The 14,307-nt window shown below is 44.6% G+C and overlaps 1 protein-coding gene across 1 annotated transcript in view; it reads left to right on the top strand.

The window, feature by feature from the left end:
- The first annotated feature begins 2,440 nt into the window (after window positions 1-2,440).
- Window positions 2,441-14,307, top strand: part of LOC147888569 (uncharacterized) — a 31,402-nt gene continuing 19,535 nt past the window's right edge. Inside the window, exons 1-2 of the mRNA XM_087392851.1 lie at window positions 2,441-2,965; window positions 11,324-11,424. Coding sequence (XP_087248977.1) covers window positions 2,766-2,965; window positions 11,324-11,424 — 301 coding nt within the window. The 5' untranslated portion in view covers window positions 2,441-2,765. The remainder of the gene's footprint in view (window positions 2,966-11,323; window positions 11,425-14,307) is intronic.

Below are 14,307 nucleotides of genomic sequence, written 5' to 3' on the forward strand. Positions count from 1 at the left end.
ACAATCATAGTGTCTTGGCATTCAAGGGCAAAGAAATCAAAGAAGCGCATGGGATATGAGGTAGAAGGAAAAATAAAAATACCACAGCAAAGTATTTTGCATATACACGAATTTTTAAGGATGCTCGCCATGGAGGAAGTAGAAGGAGACAGCACAAATGAAGAATGTCCATGATTAAAGCTTTGTATTGAAGTCCATTGAAGGATTTTATTTGGGTACTAGGCAAGAAGCCAATTCAAGACAATTATAATCAGAGTCATCACCTCCTATGTCAAATGAGAGTCAAAATATGCACTGGATGTCACCCAAGGGTCAAGGCTTGGCAAGACAATAGGGAGTTAATGCAGATGGCACCTGGCAAGGGACTATCACATTGAGCAATAAGACAATGGGAAGTCAATGCACCCAAGGGGCAAGGCTTGGCAAGACAAGTGGGAGTTAATGCAGATGGCACCTGTATTTTGCACTAGATGTCACCCAAGGGTCAAGGCTTGGCAAGACAATAAGGAGTTAATGCAGATGGCACCTGGCAAGGGACTATCACATTGAGCAATAAGACAATGGGGAGTCAATGCACCCAAGGGGCAAGGCTTGGCAAGACAAGTGGGAGTTAATGGAGATGGCACCTGGCAAGGGACTGTCATGACATTGAGCAATAAGACAATGGGGACTCAAATTATGCAGATGGCATGAATTGAGGCTCTTTAAGAGCAACAATTTAAATTGTAAACATATAATCAATCTATATCATTTTGGATATAAAGACTCTAGCTGAGAGCAAAGTCTCTCAATGTAATCATATAATAATAGCTATAATTGCTATTATAATTCTTTGGTTCAATACAAAACTTGGGTCTTATGGCATCATATCTTTTTTCTATTTATTAAAAGTTTTAAAAATTTTGTGCATATTGCGAGTGACAATGTTATTTTCATGAAATATTTAAGTCTCCTTTCATGGATTTATAAATTTATCACGTCAAGGAAAAATATTAAAAATAATTAAATTAACAAATAACTTAGGTATAGCTAGAATTTCTAATATAGGATTATTTCAAATTCTTGCATGTTGGTGCAAAAGTATAGATTGAAATAATAATATTTTTATGTGAATATGATAGTGCCACAAAGTGAACTTTTGATTCGGGAAGAATATTTTCAGAAAGTAAAATTTTGATTTGGGAAGGATATTTTCACAAAGTAAACTTTTCATTTGGGAAGGATTTTTGGGCTTCGTCCAAAAACAACAGAAAAAGTCCAAAATTAATGAAATAGGTGTTAAACATAATTAGATTACATGTTTAGAGGATTACTTTACTATATGCTAAATATATGCTTATATCTATGTTGTAGGTCATTTCACCTAAAGTCCTTGGTGTTATCCTTAAAAGCATAGTTATGCATGTCTCTCTGATAGTAGTGACTCTTGCCCTCCGCCCCCCCCCCCTCCTCTCACAGCAACACAAAGCATTCATAGACATGCTTGATAGACGCGCAAAATAGTGGGCACATCTATAAGCACTGATAAACTTATGATATGGGTACATCTATCAGTGTGGTTATTAATGTGTCTATAAGCGCGGTTATACATGTGTTTAATAGTGCATCTACATTGTATAATAAACATGTTTATAAACATGCAGCAAAGTTTGAAATTGTGCTGCATGCTGATAGATGTGCATCCTTGCCTTCCAAACATTGCCCATGATTACCAAACCACATAATTTAATAAAAATATCAATGCTATGCACGTGTCACACACGATAATATGATTTTTGCCAAATGCACATATACAAAAATTAAGTGAGGTGAGGAGAATGAGACAATATATTAAATAGTTTTCCCAATATATAAGAAATTTGGATGATACAATGATGGGCTATGGCTCGATTTGAGTCCTCAATGAGATCATTGCCAAAATATCTACTTCAATATCCAAGCAAATGTGGAGAAATACAAACATGTTATTTTCCTTGCGTTGAAGGTATCAATTATCCCATGCCAATAAGGCAAGAGAAGGTAACTTGATGATGATGACAAACAAATTGTTTTGTGAAGCTTGGAAAGATTATTGGATCGCAACACAAGCTCCCCACGCATTCAAGACTACTTATTGCATATCCATTCCTCACCATGACCACAAACTCCCAAACTCCCAAATTGTCCATTTGGGCATGATTGGAATAACCTATACACTAACAATGTAACTACCAAAAGTGCCTCTGATTGATGCTTGTGCATGCTGAGGTGTCACTTGCGCTAGTGCTTGAGGTGTCACGGCCACCTATGTAGGCATTGGTGCATGTGATGTTCCCCGCTGCTAAACTTGTTGCTAGTGCTTGAGGTGTCACTGCCACCTATGTAGGCATTGGTGCACGTGATATTCCCCTCTGCTAACTTGTTGCTAGTTGGGTAACTTGCAAAGCATTGCGCTGGCGACCGAGCTGCTCCACCAAGGCCATTGATAGGGCCTACAAGAGTGAGAGAAGCCATACCCCCCTAAACTCCCAAGAATCTAGGGGGACATTCTGCTACGATAAAATCTTGGAATGTTCATCGATACACACACACACACACACACACAGACAGTTTGGGTCTTCAGTGGCAACGTAAAATAGTCCAAAATTTGTTCAAGATGGTCTTCCTCTGCAATGAGCTTTGACATACCCCTTGCCATTCGGATCTGCTTCTCTTCTTCCTCAAGAATCAGCAGTTTATCTTTTGTGGGTTTTGTGATTTCTGCTGTATGAGACAGAGAGAACACGATGGGGAAGAAGAAGAGAAAGGCGTCCCCCCCTCCCAAGGTTTGGTGCTACTACTGCGACAGAGAATTTGACGACGACAAGGTCCTGATTGGACACCAAAAAGCCAAGCACTTCAAATGCCCTTCCTGCCCCAAGAAGCTCAACACTGCAGGGGGCATGGTGACCCATTGTCTCCAAGTTCACAAATATAACGTCACCGCGTAAGCTCCTACTCTTTTTAACAACAGAGAGAGAGAGAGAGAGAGAGAGAGAGAGAGAGAGGCTTTAAGAATATGGAACGGCTTGCTGCCGATGACAGTAATTCAAATAGCAACACATGCGGAAAGAAGCGAACCCTTAGAACCCTTAGGCACGAACAGATAATCTGGTTTGCTTCTTCACTATTGTAGCTTACGGACCGTTTCAATAATCTGGTTTGCTTCACTATTGTCTCTAGCTTACGGACCGTTTCAATACTAGTTGAGCAGGGTTAAGTATTGCACAATGCATTTGCAAGGGTGATTTGCAGTTTCAGCAGGAGTTGTTAGTAGACATTCAGGAAGCCTCTTTACGGTTTTCAAAACGTACAATTTAGACGTCTTTCTCAAGGAGAAGAAACTTCATTATCTTCCTCTACAAGACTCTTCCATCATATGGTCTCCCGTTTGTACATGCAAATTTTTCATTAAAGTTCAGCAAATTTTTTTCCATGTGTTTTTTTTTTCTGCAGAGAAAATTTTCTATTCACGTGTTTGAGTTTCCAGCTTATATCTATACGTTTTTTCCCAATCACGTGTTTGAGATTCCAGCTTACATCTATGAGTATCAGTCTCCTTCTTTCAATCTCCAAGGGAGCAAGCTGAGGGAACTCAAGTTACTTGCAAATGAAAGTACAAGAGTGGCCAATATATGGTCACAGCTATAGTAGAGTGTGTTTGGCTATGCAAGTTACTTTCAGATCTTCATGACAAGCCAGAACACTTCTACTATCATCTACATTGACAGCCAGAGTGCTTTGGCTTTTGCACGTAATCCCTTTTTTCATATGCATACAAAGCACATCGAGGTTCACCATCATTATGTTTGAGAGCGACTGTCAGCTGGAGATATACAGTTGTCCTATGTTCAACGGTAGATAACTTAGCAGGTCTCTTCATGAAGGCTCTTCCACTACCCAAATTTGAGGCTTTTCGACTTGCCTTTCACTTAGTACCATTTATTACGTGATGTTGATCTCCCTGTGCAATCATAGGTTGCTATATTCCATCTTGGACAAACATGTGCAACCATGATATAGTTTCCAGGTATACTTGAGATGTATCCAAGATACTTCAGCCATACCATGGAGGGGATAGATCTGGCCTGGAAGAGGCAGATCTGGAGCAGCACAAGATGGGGGGACATCCCAGGGTACAGGCGCCTACATGGCGAGCTATTTGGTGAGGCGTGTGGGTAGGCACATGGCCTGCAACATACCCTAAAGATGGCGCAGGAATATGGTGGGACAGATCAGCAAATAGGTCGGCCAACAATAGGGCTGATTGAGCCAGCCAACCAGGTCTTGGCTAGGCTGGTCAAGAGGGCTGGTTCCCTGCCTGGAACAATGGCTGCAAAGGGCCTCATAAAGACCCTTATATAGGGCCCTGGTTGGGCTGGTAGGGGCAGCCAACCAGGTCGGTTTTCAGCCAGACTGAGTCAGCCAAAAGGGCTGACCAGTCAGCTATTTTGAGGTCCCTAGAGGCCTATAAAAGGGCCCCCTTGGGGGGCATGCAATCATGCAGCAATGCAGCTTTCCAGGAGCAGTAAGGAGCAGCAGCAGACCTGTACTTGGGCCTACTTCAGGGAGGTCAAAGAGGATCAAGAGTGCTGCAGAGCTACATTGGCTGAGACCTAGGCTGTCTACGAGGGCAGTAAGGTGCTGAGATCTGGACAGAGAGTCTGCTTACGCACGTGGGCTCAAGTCTAGAGATATCCGAAAAATAGAAAGTAGATCAAAGGACCACACTTTGGTGGGACTTTGGATCTCTCTCTCTTTTGTATTGTATCCATAGCTTTGGACGGAAATATATATTCTTTTGGTAGATGAGTCTGCACATCTATTTGATGCACATAAGTTTAAGAAGTTTGTGATTCCACTCCCCACACACACTGTGTGAGCTCCTGGGCTATTTTATCAGTCGTCGGCTGTGCATATCCTGTGTTGGTCGATTTCTAAGTTGGTATCAGAGCCCAAGTAGGAGGCTCACAAGTGTGAGAGCCTGAAGGCAGGGGGACCTTATTGAAGGACAACCCTGATTCAGAACCTCTTGGGAATCGACTTCCACGACTAGAGGACAGTGCCCTTTCGAGAAGGAGGGTGGCTCAGGTTCAGTCAGGTGCATACGGAGTTCTGGTTTACGGAAGGTTTAGTTTGTTCGACTTTGCTGTGTGGTTTAGCAGCAGAGATGTCAATTTCAGAAGCTTCTTCAGCCCCTTCTCTCCCTTCCTCCTCTCCCTGATTTCTTTCTTTCACCATCCCTAACTTTGGAGAGTCTGGGAAAGTAGATGGGTCAAATTACCCTATTTGGAAGGTGAAGATCCGGAGTCATTTAGTGGCTCAGAAACTGTGGAAACTGACAATGGGAGCAGAGGCGAAGCCGGAGGATATGGTGGACAACAAGGGGGAGATACTCATACCAGTAGATGGAGAGGAGCTCGAAGCTTGGGAAGATAGAGATGCCCACGCTTTGGCATTGATCTTAGTATAACAACGACAAAGATGACAAGGCATTGGTGAGAAAGGGTTACGCTGGCAAAGGAAAGGGCAAGCCTAATGGCGGCAAGTCCAAGAAGGATGACTTTGATGACAAGGACACTTCCAAGAAAAGGAAGCAGCAAAAGAAGCGCTTCTATTGTGACATGTCAAGCCATTTTGTGAAGGATTGCAGAAAGAAGAAGGCGGATCAGAAAAACAAGGAGGAGTCCGACTCAGATTCAGAGGGTGACACAAATCCAAAGATAATGTGGGAATTAAAGAACTATTCTTGGTGACAACTCTGTGTGTTACTAAGGTCAGATATGCCGACCTAGAAGCCACAGTGATGACGTCTAACATTGAGATGTGGGCCGATGGGGAGTCAGAACCCTTTGTGAAGGTGAAGGACAGCATGGAGTGCTTGGAATCTTCCAAGTGTGTGGCTGTTGATACTGACCGAGGATGGATTCCATGGAGTGCCCTAGGGTTTCATGTTTAGATGGTTGCTGTAATTCAAAAGGAGACAGTACAGGTTTTTGGTATGTGCCTCGATGAGGTGCATGGTTTGCTTTCACAGCAAGCACACAGGTAGTACGACGAACTGGTATGTACTTAATGTCCTTAATTTGCACCTTTATAGCATGCTGTGGAGTGAATCTGCTCTCCATATGTCTCAGGTAATGCGAGATTGGAAGTAATGGGCCTTCTTCGAAGGCAGAAGGGGAAGCGTGGCTGCTTCTTCATATCTCAGACATAGATTGTTGGAAGGTGATGGACAAGGTGTACTGAAGCTAGAAGAGTACCTGCTTGAGAGCTCAATGAGAATTCGTGGTCCAGGTTATCCGGAGATTTTCTTGGTATTTCATTTCTCTAGGTGGCTCTTTTGTTGTGGATCTTGCCAAAGGAAGGGCGGGTTGAGATAGACCCTCAGAGCATGTTGCCTGGAAGACTCCAGGTTGTTCACTCATTATGAGGGGGATAACTAGAAGATCGTGGCATATGGATTGCTCGAGTTCGAAGGCGGGAATGTGGCTAAAGGTGGTGGTACACCACACCCTTTACACACAATCCTAAATCAAGGCGAAAACATTGCACTAGCAGGTCCAGGGGTGGGGGAAACAGTCCCGCATCCCCTATCTCTCTAGTCCTCACCACGGGTGGACACACCTCAAAGAAGCCCTCTCTAAGGTATAGACGAGATGCATTGAACTCCAAGTTCCAACACCCCCTCTCAACTCCTAAATGTAGCATCATCTTTAGGGAGCTAGGTGTGTCGCTGGAGCATCTGGAGGACTCCATTATGGGAACCACCGTCACTGAAGATTGCTGTAGAGCAAGTGCTATTGGAAGAAGGCCCCCTCGTAGAACGAACCATCTCGAACCATCTCATCACGATGAGTGGAACTTGGAATTGCAAGCTCCTAGGACAACGGGTACATGGCATACTTCTCTTGTCTGGTCCTTTATTGATATCACATACTACCATTGCTACAAGATTTGCTCTCCTGCATGGCTATGGTATCGCTGAGCTAGATACCACCCTCCGAAGCCGCCCTTGAGGTCCAATATGGTAGACTGAGACCAAATCAATCAACCACTGGAGCAAACAACGAGGCATCCAACTGCTCACTAGGATCAAAATTTGCGGTGGCTGAGATCCTATACTGACCAATAGCTGCAATAAAACAACAGGAAACCCCCTCTAGGTCTGCCAGGTCATAACATCCAAACAAATACAAACTGGTATGCATAGGGCCACCTGAGCTAGCGAGCAAATCCTCGTGGCACGAGGTCCTACCTGGCAGCCTACATCGAACAAAACTCCTATGCCACTACCTTTTACCATACCCATTGCCAATATGCTATAAGCAATCCCCCATCTGAAACACACATCAAAAGCTTGACACACGTATCTGAATTCGGCACCGATGTTGCAAATCTTTGGCCCCAACTCTACGACATTGCACGTTGTCACTTTGCCAACCTCACATGCGTGCTCCTCTGGAAATCGTGATCTCCGTCAAGCGCTTCAGCTCGTGTGCTAACACCCAGACATTCATTGATCATGTTCAAATCGGAAGCTTTGCCTGTCAACTTGGCCAAGCCTTCACCGTGCTCCAAGAGCTCTAGGGTTCGAGCATCCTGTAGAGCTCTTTGACAAACGACAAAGCCATCACACAAGTCGTCGAGCAGCATCCCCAGACCTCCAACTCAGAACTAACTTGCTCATTTGTTGATGTAGTCTGCTACGATCTATCATGACGTGCAAACTTTGTGTCGGCTGAGTGGTCATGTCAAGTGATTGTGCACTCACATCCACGACACACCCTTCATTGTGCTCTTCCTCATGAGCCGTTTCGAAAGATAGTAGCAAGATCTGCTTGAAACTTTATACAACATCTTTAAGGCTCGAACTTTAACTACCATCCTGATTGCTCTAGCCCAGCTGATATCGTCGACCTACAGACCTTTCACCTAGCACCTGCCTTAGCAAATGTCTAAAGGTGCCATAACCATGCAATTTCTGTTGGTACCACATAGCTTCGTCCAATCTAGCCCGGCGTCAAGCCATGCTGCTCATCAATGGATTGCCCGAATACATGCCCACAAACTCTGCCCCTAGTAAACCCATCAAATCTGCAAAGAACGTCACCAGCATTGTGCATGCTTTGCCATCAATGTCCAACCTTGCCTGCACACCTGAGTCTTAGCTTTTTCGTGACCTTGACGAGCACTACGGACTAGACATCATTGCTACCAACCTCCATGCAATGTATTGCTCTAGCATCTACTTCTCGAGTATCTCAGCCAACCTTTAGCTCTGTCAAACCTTATGATCTGTCCACGCAATTTGCTGGCTCCAAGTGCCCTCCATGTATTAGCTCTTTAGCCAACCTTTGGCTCTGATACCATGTGAGAGTGCATCAAAAACTGAACAACAAAAGGGAGAGCACACACCACAAGAACTAAACTGCACAAAGGGAGACTGAGAGAGACTGCAAGGGATCTCTGGAAAAGGCCCTTAACTCTAGCTAAAACCTCCACAGTGAAATGGTACAACAAAGGGGAGGAGTCCCTATATATAGGGGCCCCCCGAGCCCCTACCAGCCAACTAGGGACCAGCCAACTAGGCTTGGCTGACCTAGGGTTGCGTGTAATCCGACCAGCAGATCGGGTCACTGACCTGGTTTGCCCTCCAACCTAGGTGCCAGCATGGCACCTACATGGCGCCTCTCTAGCGGGCCTAGGGGCAGATGTGATCAGCCCCGCGCCCTGTGCACACAGCCCTGAATCAAGGCGAAAACAGTGCGCCAGCATGGCGCCTCCAGGGGCAGGTCCAGAGTGCGGGTGAAACAGTCCCGCACCCCCTCTATCTCTCTAATCCCCACCACACCCACAAAGAAGCCCTCTCTCAACTACAGACAGGAGATGCCCATATCTGACATTGCAAATTATATCTTCAATCTGCCTTGAAATCTGCAATTTTCTGTGTATCCGGCCTAGTGATAGGCATCTCATCCACATAGAATTAAATTCAGAAATTTCGATTCACTCTTCGGGCCATAAAGAATTGCCTTTGTATGGTGTTCTAATATCCAACGCATAGGAAAAAACCATGCTCGGTAGCGCCTGCTTCAAACTATAGAGGGCCTTTTTCAGCCGGCATACCTGATTTTCAGAACCTTCAACTTCAAATCTTGGAGGTTGGGTGGCATAGGCCTCTTCTAGTAAATCTTCATGAAGGAAAGGGGTCTTAATGTCCATTTTTTGTACCTCCCAATGCTCGTGGGATGCAAGAGCAATGACGCACCGAATGGTCCGAATGCGTGACATTGGAGCGAATGTCTCCTCAAAGTCAATGCCATGTTGCAGGGCATAGCCTTCAGCCAGGGGCTCAGCTTGCTTGCTGTCCCATAGAGTATCCAAGAGCCACCTTGGAACTTTTTTCTGCTTGGCCCTCTCCTCTTCAACTGCTTGATCATCATGTGGCTGCAAATCAGGCTGAGCATGTGGAACCTGAGGAGGCTGAGAGCTGCTACAAGCATGTGGAGTTTGACCCTGCAAAATCTGGTCTGAATCTGCAATAGAGTGAAAGAGGGGCAGCAAGCTATTAAACACATATGAGACATCCACATTAGAGAGAGAGAGAGAGAGAGAGAGATTCCAGTTTTTTGGAAGATTTTGTTTCTTGACTTGCTTGTTTATTTTTGCTTAGTCACCTGCTTCCTTTCTTCTTTATTTCTTGTTTTCTTTCTCTTTTGTTTATTTGACGTATTTTAGTAAGCACTGGGTTTGCCCAAGAGACTCGGCGGGTCTTTAGAAACCCAGTATAGCTGTTATGCTTGGGCACTGATGATGACATAAGTGTTTCTTTGCTTGCTAAGTATGTCTTCCTTTTGTTTTTCATAAAAGTTTTTGTTTACCTCTTTTTTCTTCTCTTTCATTTCTCTTTTATTTTCTGTGTAGATTTTTGATCTTTAGAACAACAAAACTTCTAAATTTGTATGATTGAACTTATTCTAGTCTTACAAAGGTATATATATATATAGATCTGTTGCCAGCTTCACTTTTTCAATCATTTTGCCCATCCCTTTGTAAACCTTGCCAATGCAAGGCTCATCACTGTCCATAAGCCTCATGAATATGATAATAGGCATTACTATTTCAAGCACATGATTAACATTCTCCCAATAAACACGTAGACTTGCATTCCTTTGCAGATTGTCTTAAGGCTGTTTTTACCTCTAGGAGAACATGACAAAGTTGTGAGTGAGACACGTCTCAGAGTACCTCAACATGTCTTTCTTGGCAAGGTTGCAATAAGAAAATCAATTATAGGTCACATGATAAGGAAAGAGGAATAAGAAATATTTTCTACAGAAGGTTTTCGATGGGTGGATAAAGCTATGATTTAGGAGTACCCAGACATCCTTGATGCTTATGAGGAAGGAGCTCAGTACAATTGCAGCTTGAAGAACTTAACCCCTGAGTCTCGAGAAAAAGAAATAAAAGGCTGCATACTTGAAACAAAAGAGTAATGTCAATTGAGGTCAATGAAATAGAAGACGGGGGAACATCACATCTTCTTAGCATGTATCCACTTGCTTGACAATCTGTTCAATCTTTAGTTATATGTTGTCAGATTAGAATAGGGCCCCCCAGTTATATGTTGTCAGATTAGATTAGACTTGATTGCAAATTTTGTATGCAAAGGTTTCCTTGTTGTGTATACAGGTACTAGTTGTTAAGGGTCTGGCATTTGAGGGTCTATTCTGTTTCAGAGGTTATGGGCCTTATAGAAATTTCAAGGACTAGCACCCGACTGTGAGGGTTTTTATCTATTTCAAGGAATTTTAAAAAGAATCTAATTATTTCACAATAGATCCCTGTTGTTATATAATTGTACAGTGTAAAGAAGTCAGCATGTTTGATCGGTAGTTTCTCCTGTTCAGAACATAGTAACTTTCTTGTACCGGTTTTTTGACCAATCTGGTTGAAGGTGAAAGTAATATTCTAAGAGGACAATGATTTTTGTAGGTGGGTGTCATTAATGCAACTTTTATACTCTTATAAAGAGATGTCAGTCAGTTCATATCTAAAACTTGTAGGGCACATGGATATCTTCATTCTGAAGACTCACGAGTCATATTGTGAACTGGTCATTTTGAAGACTCACAGTCATTCTAGAAATAATATGAATTGGTCTATGGATTGGTAAGGATTTTTGTTTGAATTTAGAAATTTCGCATAAACTTATGGTGGTTTTTCTCTGGAAGTTAGCTTTTTACACATGCAGCTTTATGTTTCAAACTTTAAGTTGTGCCCATGGTATTGTATTTTATAGGGTGCCAAATGCGAAGCCTGGAAGGGAGACCACAGAAATAGAGGTTTATGGAATGGCAGGCATTCCTGATTCAATACTACTTGCACACGAACAAGAGAAAGGTAAGCCCCCACCCCACCTTTGTCGAAAGAGGAAAAGAAAACCATAAAATGAGGATGAAGTATTGTCCTTCTGCCATTCTTTCTCTTCATTCCTTTTCCTTTCCACACTCTTCTTCTTGTTATTCTTCCTTCCCTTGCCTTTCACCCCTTTGCTCTTCCTAAGATTGGGAGATTCTGCACATTTCTTGGTTGGGGGAGGGGTTTTTCCTTCTAATGAAGAAAATGCTTTTTGAATTTTGTCACAGGAAGTATAGAGGTGTGCATTTTAAAAGCATATAGATTTACAACTGAGAATAGGTCCTAGGAAAAAGAGAACACATGCAGCAACACACTATGCGCGACTCCTATGAGATCAAATTGTGCACATACCAAGGTTGCACTTATTTTACATACAAAATTACAAATGTGGAGATGGCTTAAGGCTAAATTCCTTAATTTCCTCAACTTTTACTCAGCTTATGTGGACCTTTCTAATAAAAACTGCGCTCTCTCTTTAGAGTAACTCGCCCATGAAGTAAACTAACCTTCCTGATGTTGCAGTCAATATGCCACATGGCTGACATCAAATTCTGTTTTTAGAATACAAAATTCATCCTCGTTGGCTGCATAAATCTCGAGCAACTATGGGGATACCAGCTTAATGCAGGGTCACATTTTAGATAAGACAGATCTTGGACTCACATGCGACAGGGTAAGCCAAAGAGTATTCTAATTCCTTGCTTAGAGGTCACTTTGTAATGAGGGAATGCAACAATGGGGATTGTTATGTACATGTCATTTAATTTGGTGCTAGTCATTGTTCATCTAATACAGGTGGTATTATGTTAGATCCACCACATTCTATAGGCATTTTGGAATACGATGTTTCCCTCTTCCTCCATGACTCTCCTCTCTTGTGATCAATCCTTGGCTTCTCTCTCTCTCGGAGGAGTTAGCAGACATGCGAGCAGCATGGATCGTGTCATGTGCACGGATTGGTATCTGACGTGTACTAGGTACACAGGACTAGCTCAGGTTAGCCTGGGGAGGCTTAGAGCTAGGCAGGCTTGATTCTCGGGTTGAGTGGCAAGGGTACGAACTATTTATAGGTCTTCGCTATTTTTGGCGCTCGGGGCCCGAGTCTATAAAAGGGGCCCAGGGGGTTCAGTTCTCAATGTGCAGTTGGGAGCAAGTCTCGTTCCCAGGTGCCAGGTCTAATCCTGGATTGAGTTGCGGACGCGCGCCTGCATCTTAGCGTAGCCCAAGGCCCAGTGGCAGATCCAGGGCTTCACAGTGCCACCTGGTGGTATGGGACACCAGGCTGGTTTGGATCTGATTGGGAGTTCGTGCCAGTAGCTCAGCTCGTGGCTCGGAGGGGACATCTTCTGATTCGGGATCACATCCCGTAGATGTCATGATTGGGTGGTGAGCAGCCTGCTCAGATTTGATGTTGTGTGTGGTTGTTTTGCAGATCAGGGGTTTCAGGAGTGCTGGGACGTGTCAGTTGGTATCAGAGCCAGCTCCTGAGGTAGGAACTTCTGATGCAGGAATTTTTGACGAATTTTTCCTCCAGGTATGCCCAAAATTCGAAATCTGTTGCTGCGTTTTCTGCTGGGTACCTGGGTTAGCAAGGGTGGACAGATGTGAGGGAAAAGGTAGAAGAAAGGAGGGAGAGATTTCGAGATTCCTGAAGGAGCCTGTGAGAGAAGGCTGTAGGAAGCTGGAGAGAGAGCAGAGAAGTAGGAGAGAGAGGCGAAAAGGCTGCGAGGGAGGCAAAGAGGTGACGCCTAGGCTGTACGGAATCAGGCGGCGGGTGCAGGAAGAGGCGCTGTAGGGCAGCGAACAGGCTGTGAACAGCCTGTGTAGAGGGTGTTTTTTTAAAAAAAAGCACCCCCTCCAAAGCTGGGGGAGCTTGGCCTTTTTTGGAAGCAGGGCTTCCAAATAAGGCTGCCCTGCTCCCTATATAGATGGGACAGGGTACCAGCCTACCCACAGCCTCGCCTAGTGCCTTGAAGCTGCTCCTCGAGTCGCGTGCCTGCCTGCGCCAGCCTGCTTCAGCCTGTCCGTACCTGCGCCAGCCCTGCAACTGCACCGTACAATCTGCGCCAGCCTGCGTCAGCAGTCGTACACTGCTTGCGTCAGCCATCGCCATCCGTACGGTACCTGCAGCAGCGAACCCTGCCTGCGTCAGCACCTCCTGCTTTGTGCATGTACCTGCAGACCGTATGGACGCCGTACAGCCACGTCAGCACCTGTACGGCCTCCGTCAGCACCTGTACGGCCTGCATCAGCAGACCGTACAGCCACGTCAGCAGCACGTTTGCTGCAGGATTTCGCACGTGCATCCGGTAGCGGGTTCAGCGAGGTCTCGGAATTCGTGGGCTTCCGGTTCGCCAGTTTCCAGCATCTCTTTCCGTCGGCATCTCTTGGGACGGTTTTCCTCTGCTCCATTCTCCTTTTCGCTTCGGTTCAGTCAGTTATTTCTCTCAGTTCGTATTCAAATCAGATTTCAGTTATGTTTGATGCTGCAAATCCCGAGTTCACCATGGGAGAGCAGGATTTGGATTATACTCCTGTGGGAGAGGAGGATCAGGGTCTCTATGATGACCTGATAACCAAAAAGGCCTTCAGTGAATTTACGACTGCTCTAAATGGAAAATTCGAGCAGGTCAATGCTAATCAAACGGGGTTGACACAGCAACTCCAGGGGATTCAAGCTACTCTCACCCTTCTGGCTAGCACTGTGCAGGCACTCACACATGTGGATGCTATGGCTTCAGTGCTAGGCCCGAATATAACTCCAGACCCTTTTCCGGGCGACCAAAAGTCTAGAACGAAGGAAGTAGTTGACACTTGGTTACACAAGTGGCAGGTACACTTCCAGTTCCACCCATACCCAGATGA

Source organism: Dipteris shenzhenensis, chromosome 21 (genome assembly GCF_047967505.1).
Source record: "Dipteris shenzhenensis isolate YYH24624 ecotype China chromosome 21, Dip_SZ_1.0, whole genome shotgun sequence".
Taxonomy (NCBI): domain Eukaryota; kingdom Viridiplantae; phylum Streptophyta; class Polypodiopsida; order Gleicheniales; family Dipteridaceae; genus Dipteris; species Dipteris shenzhenensis.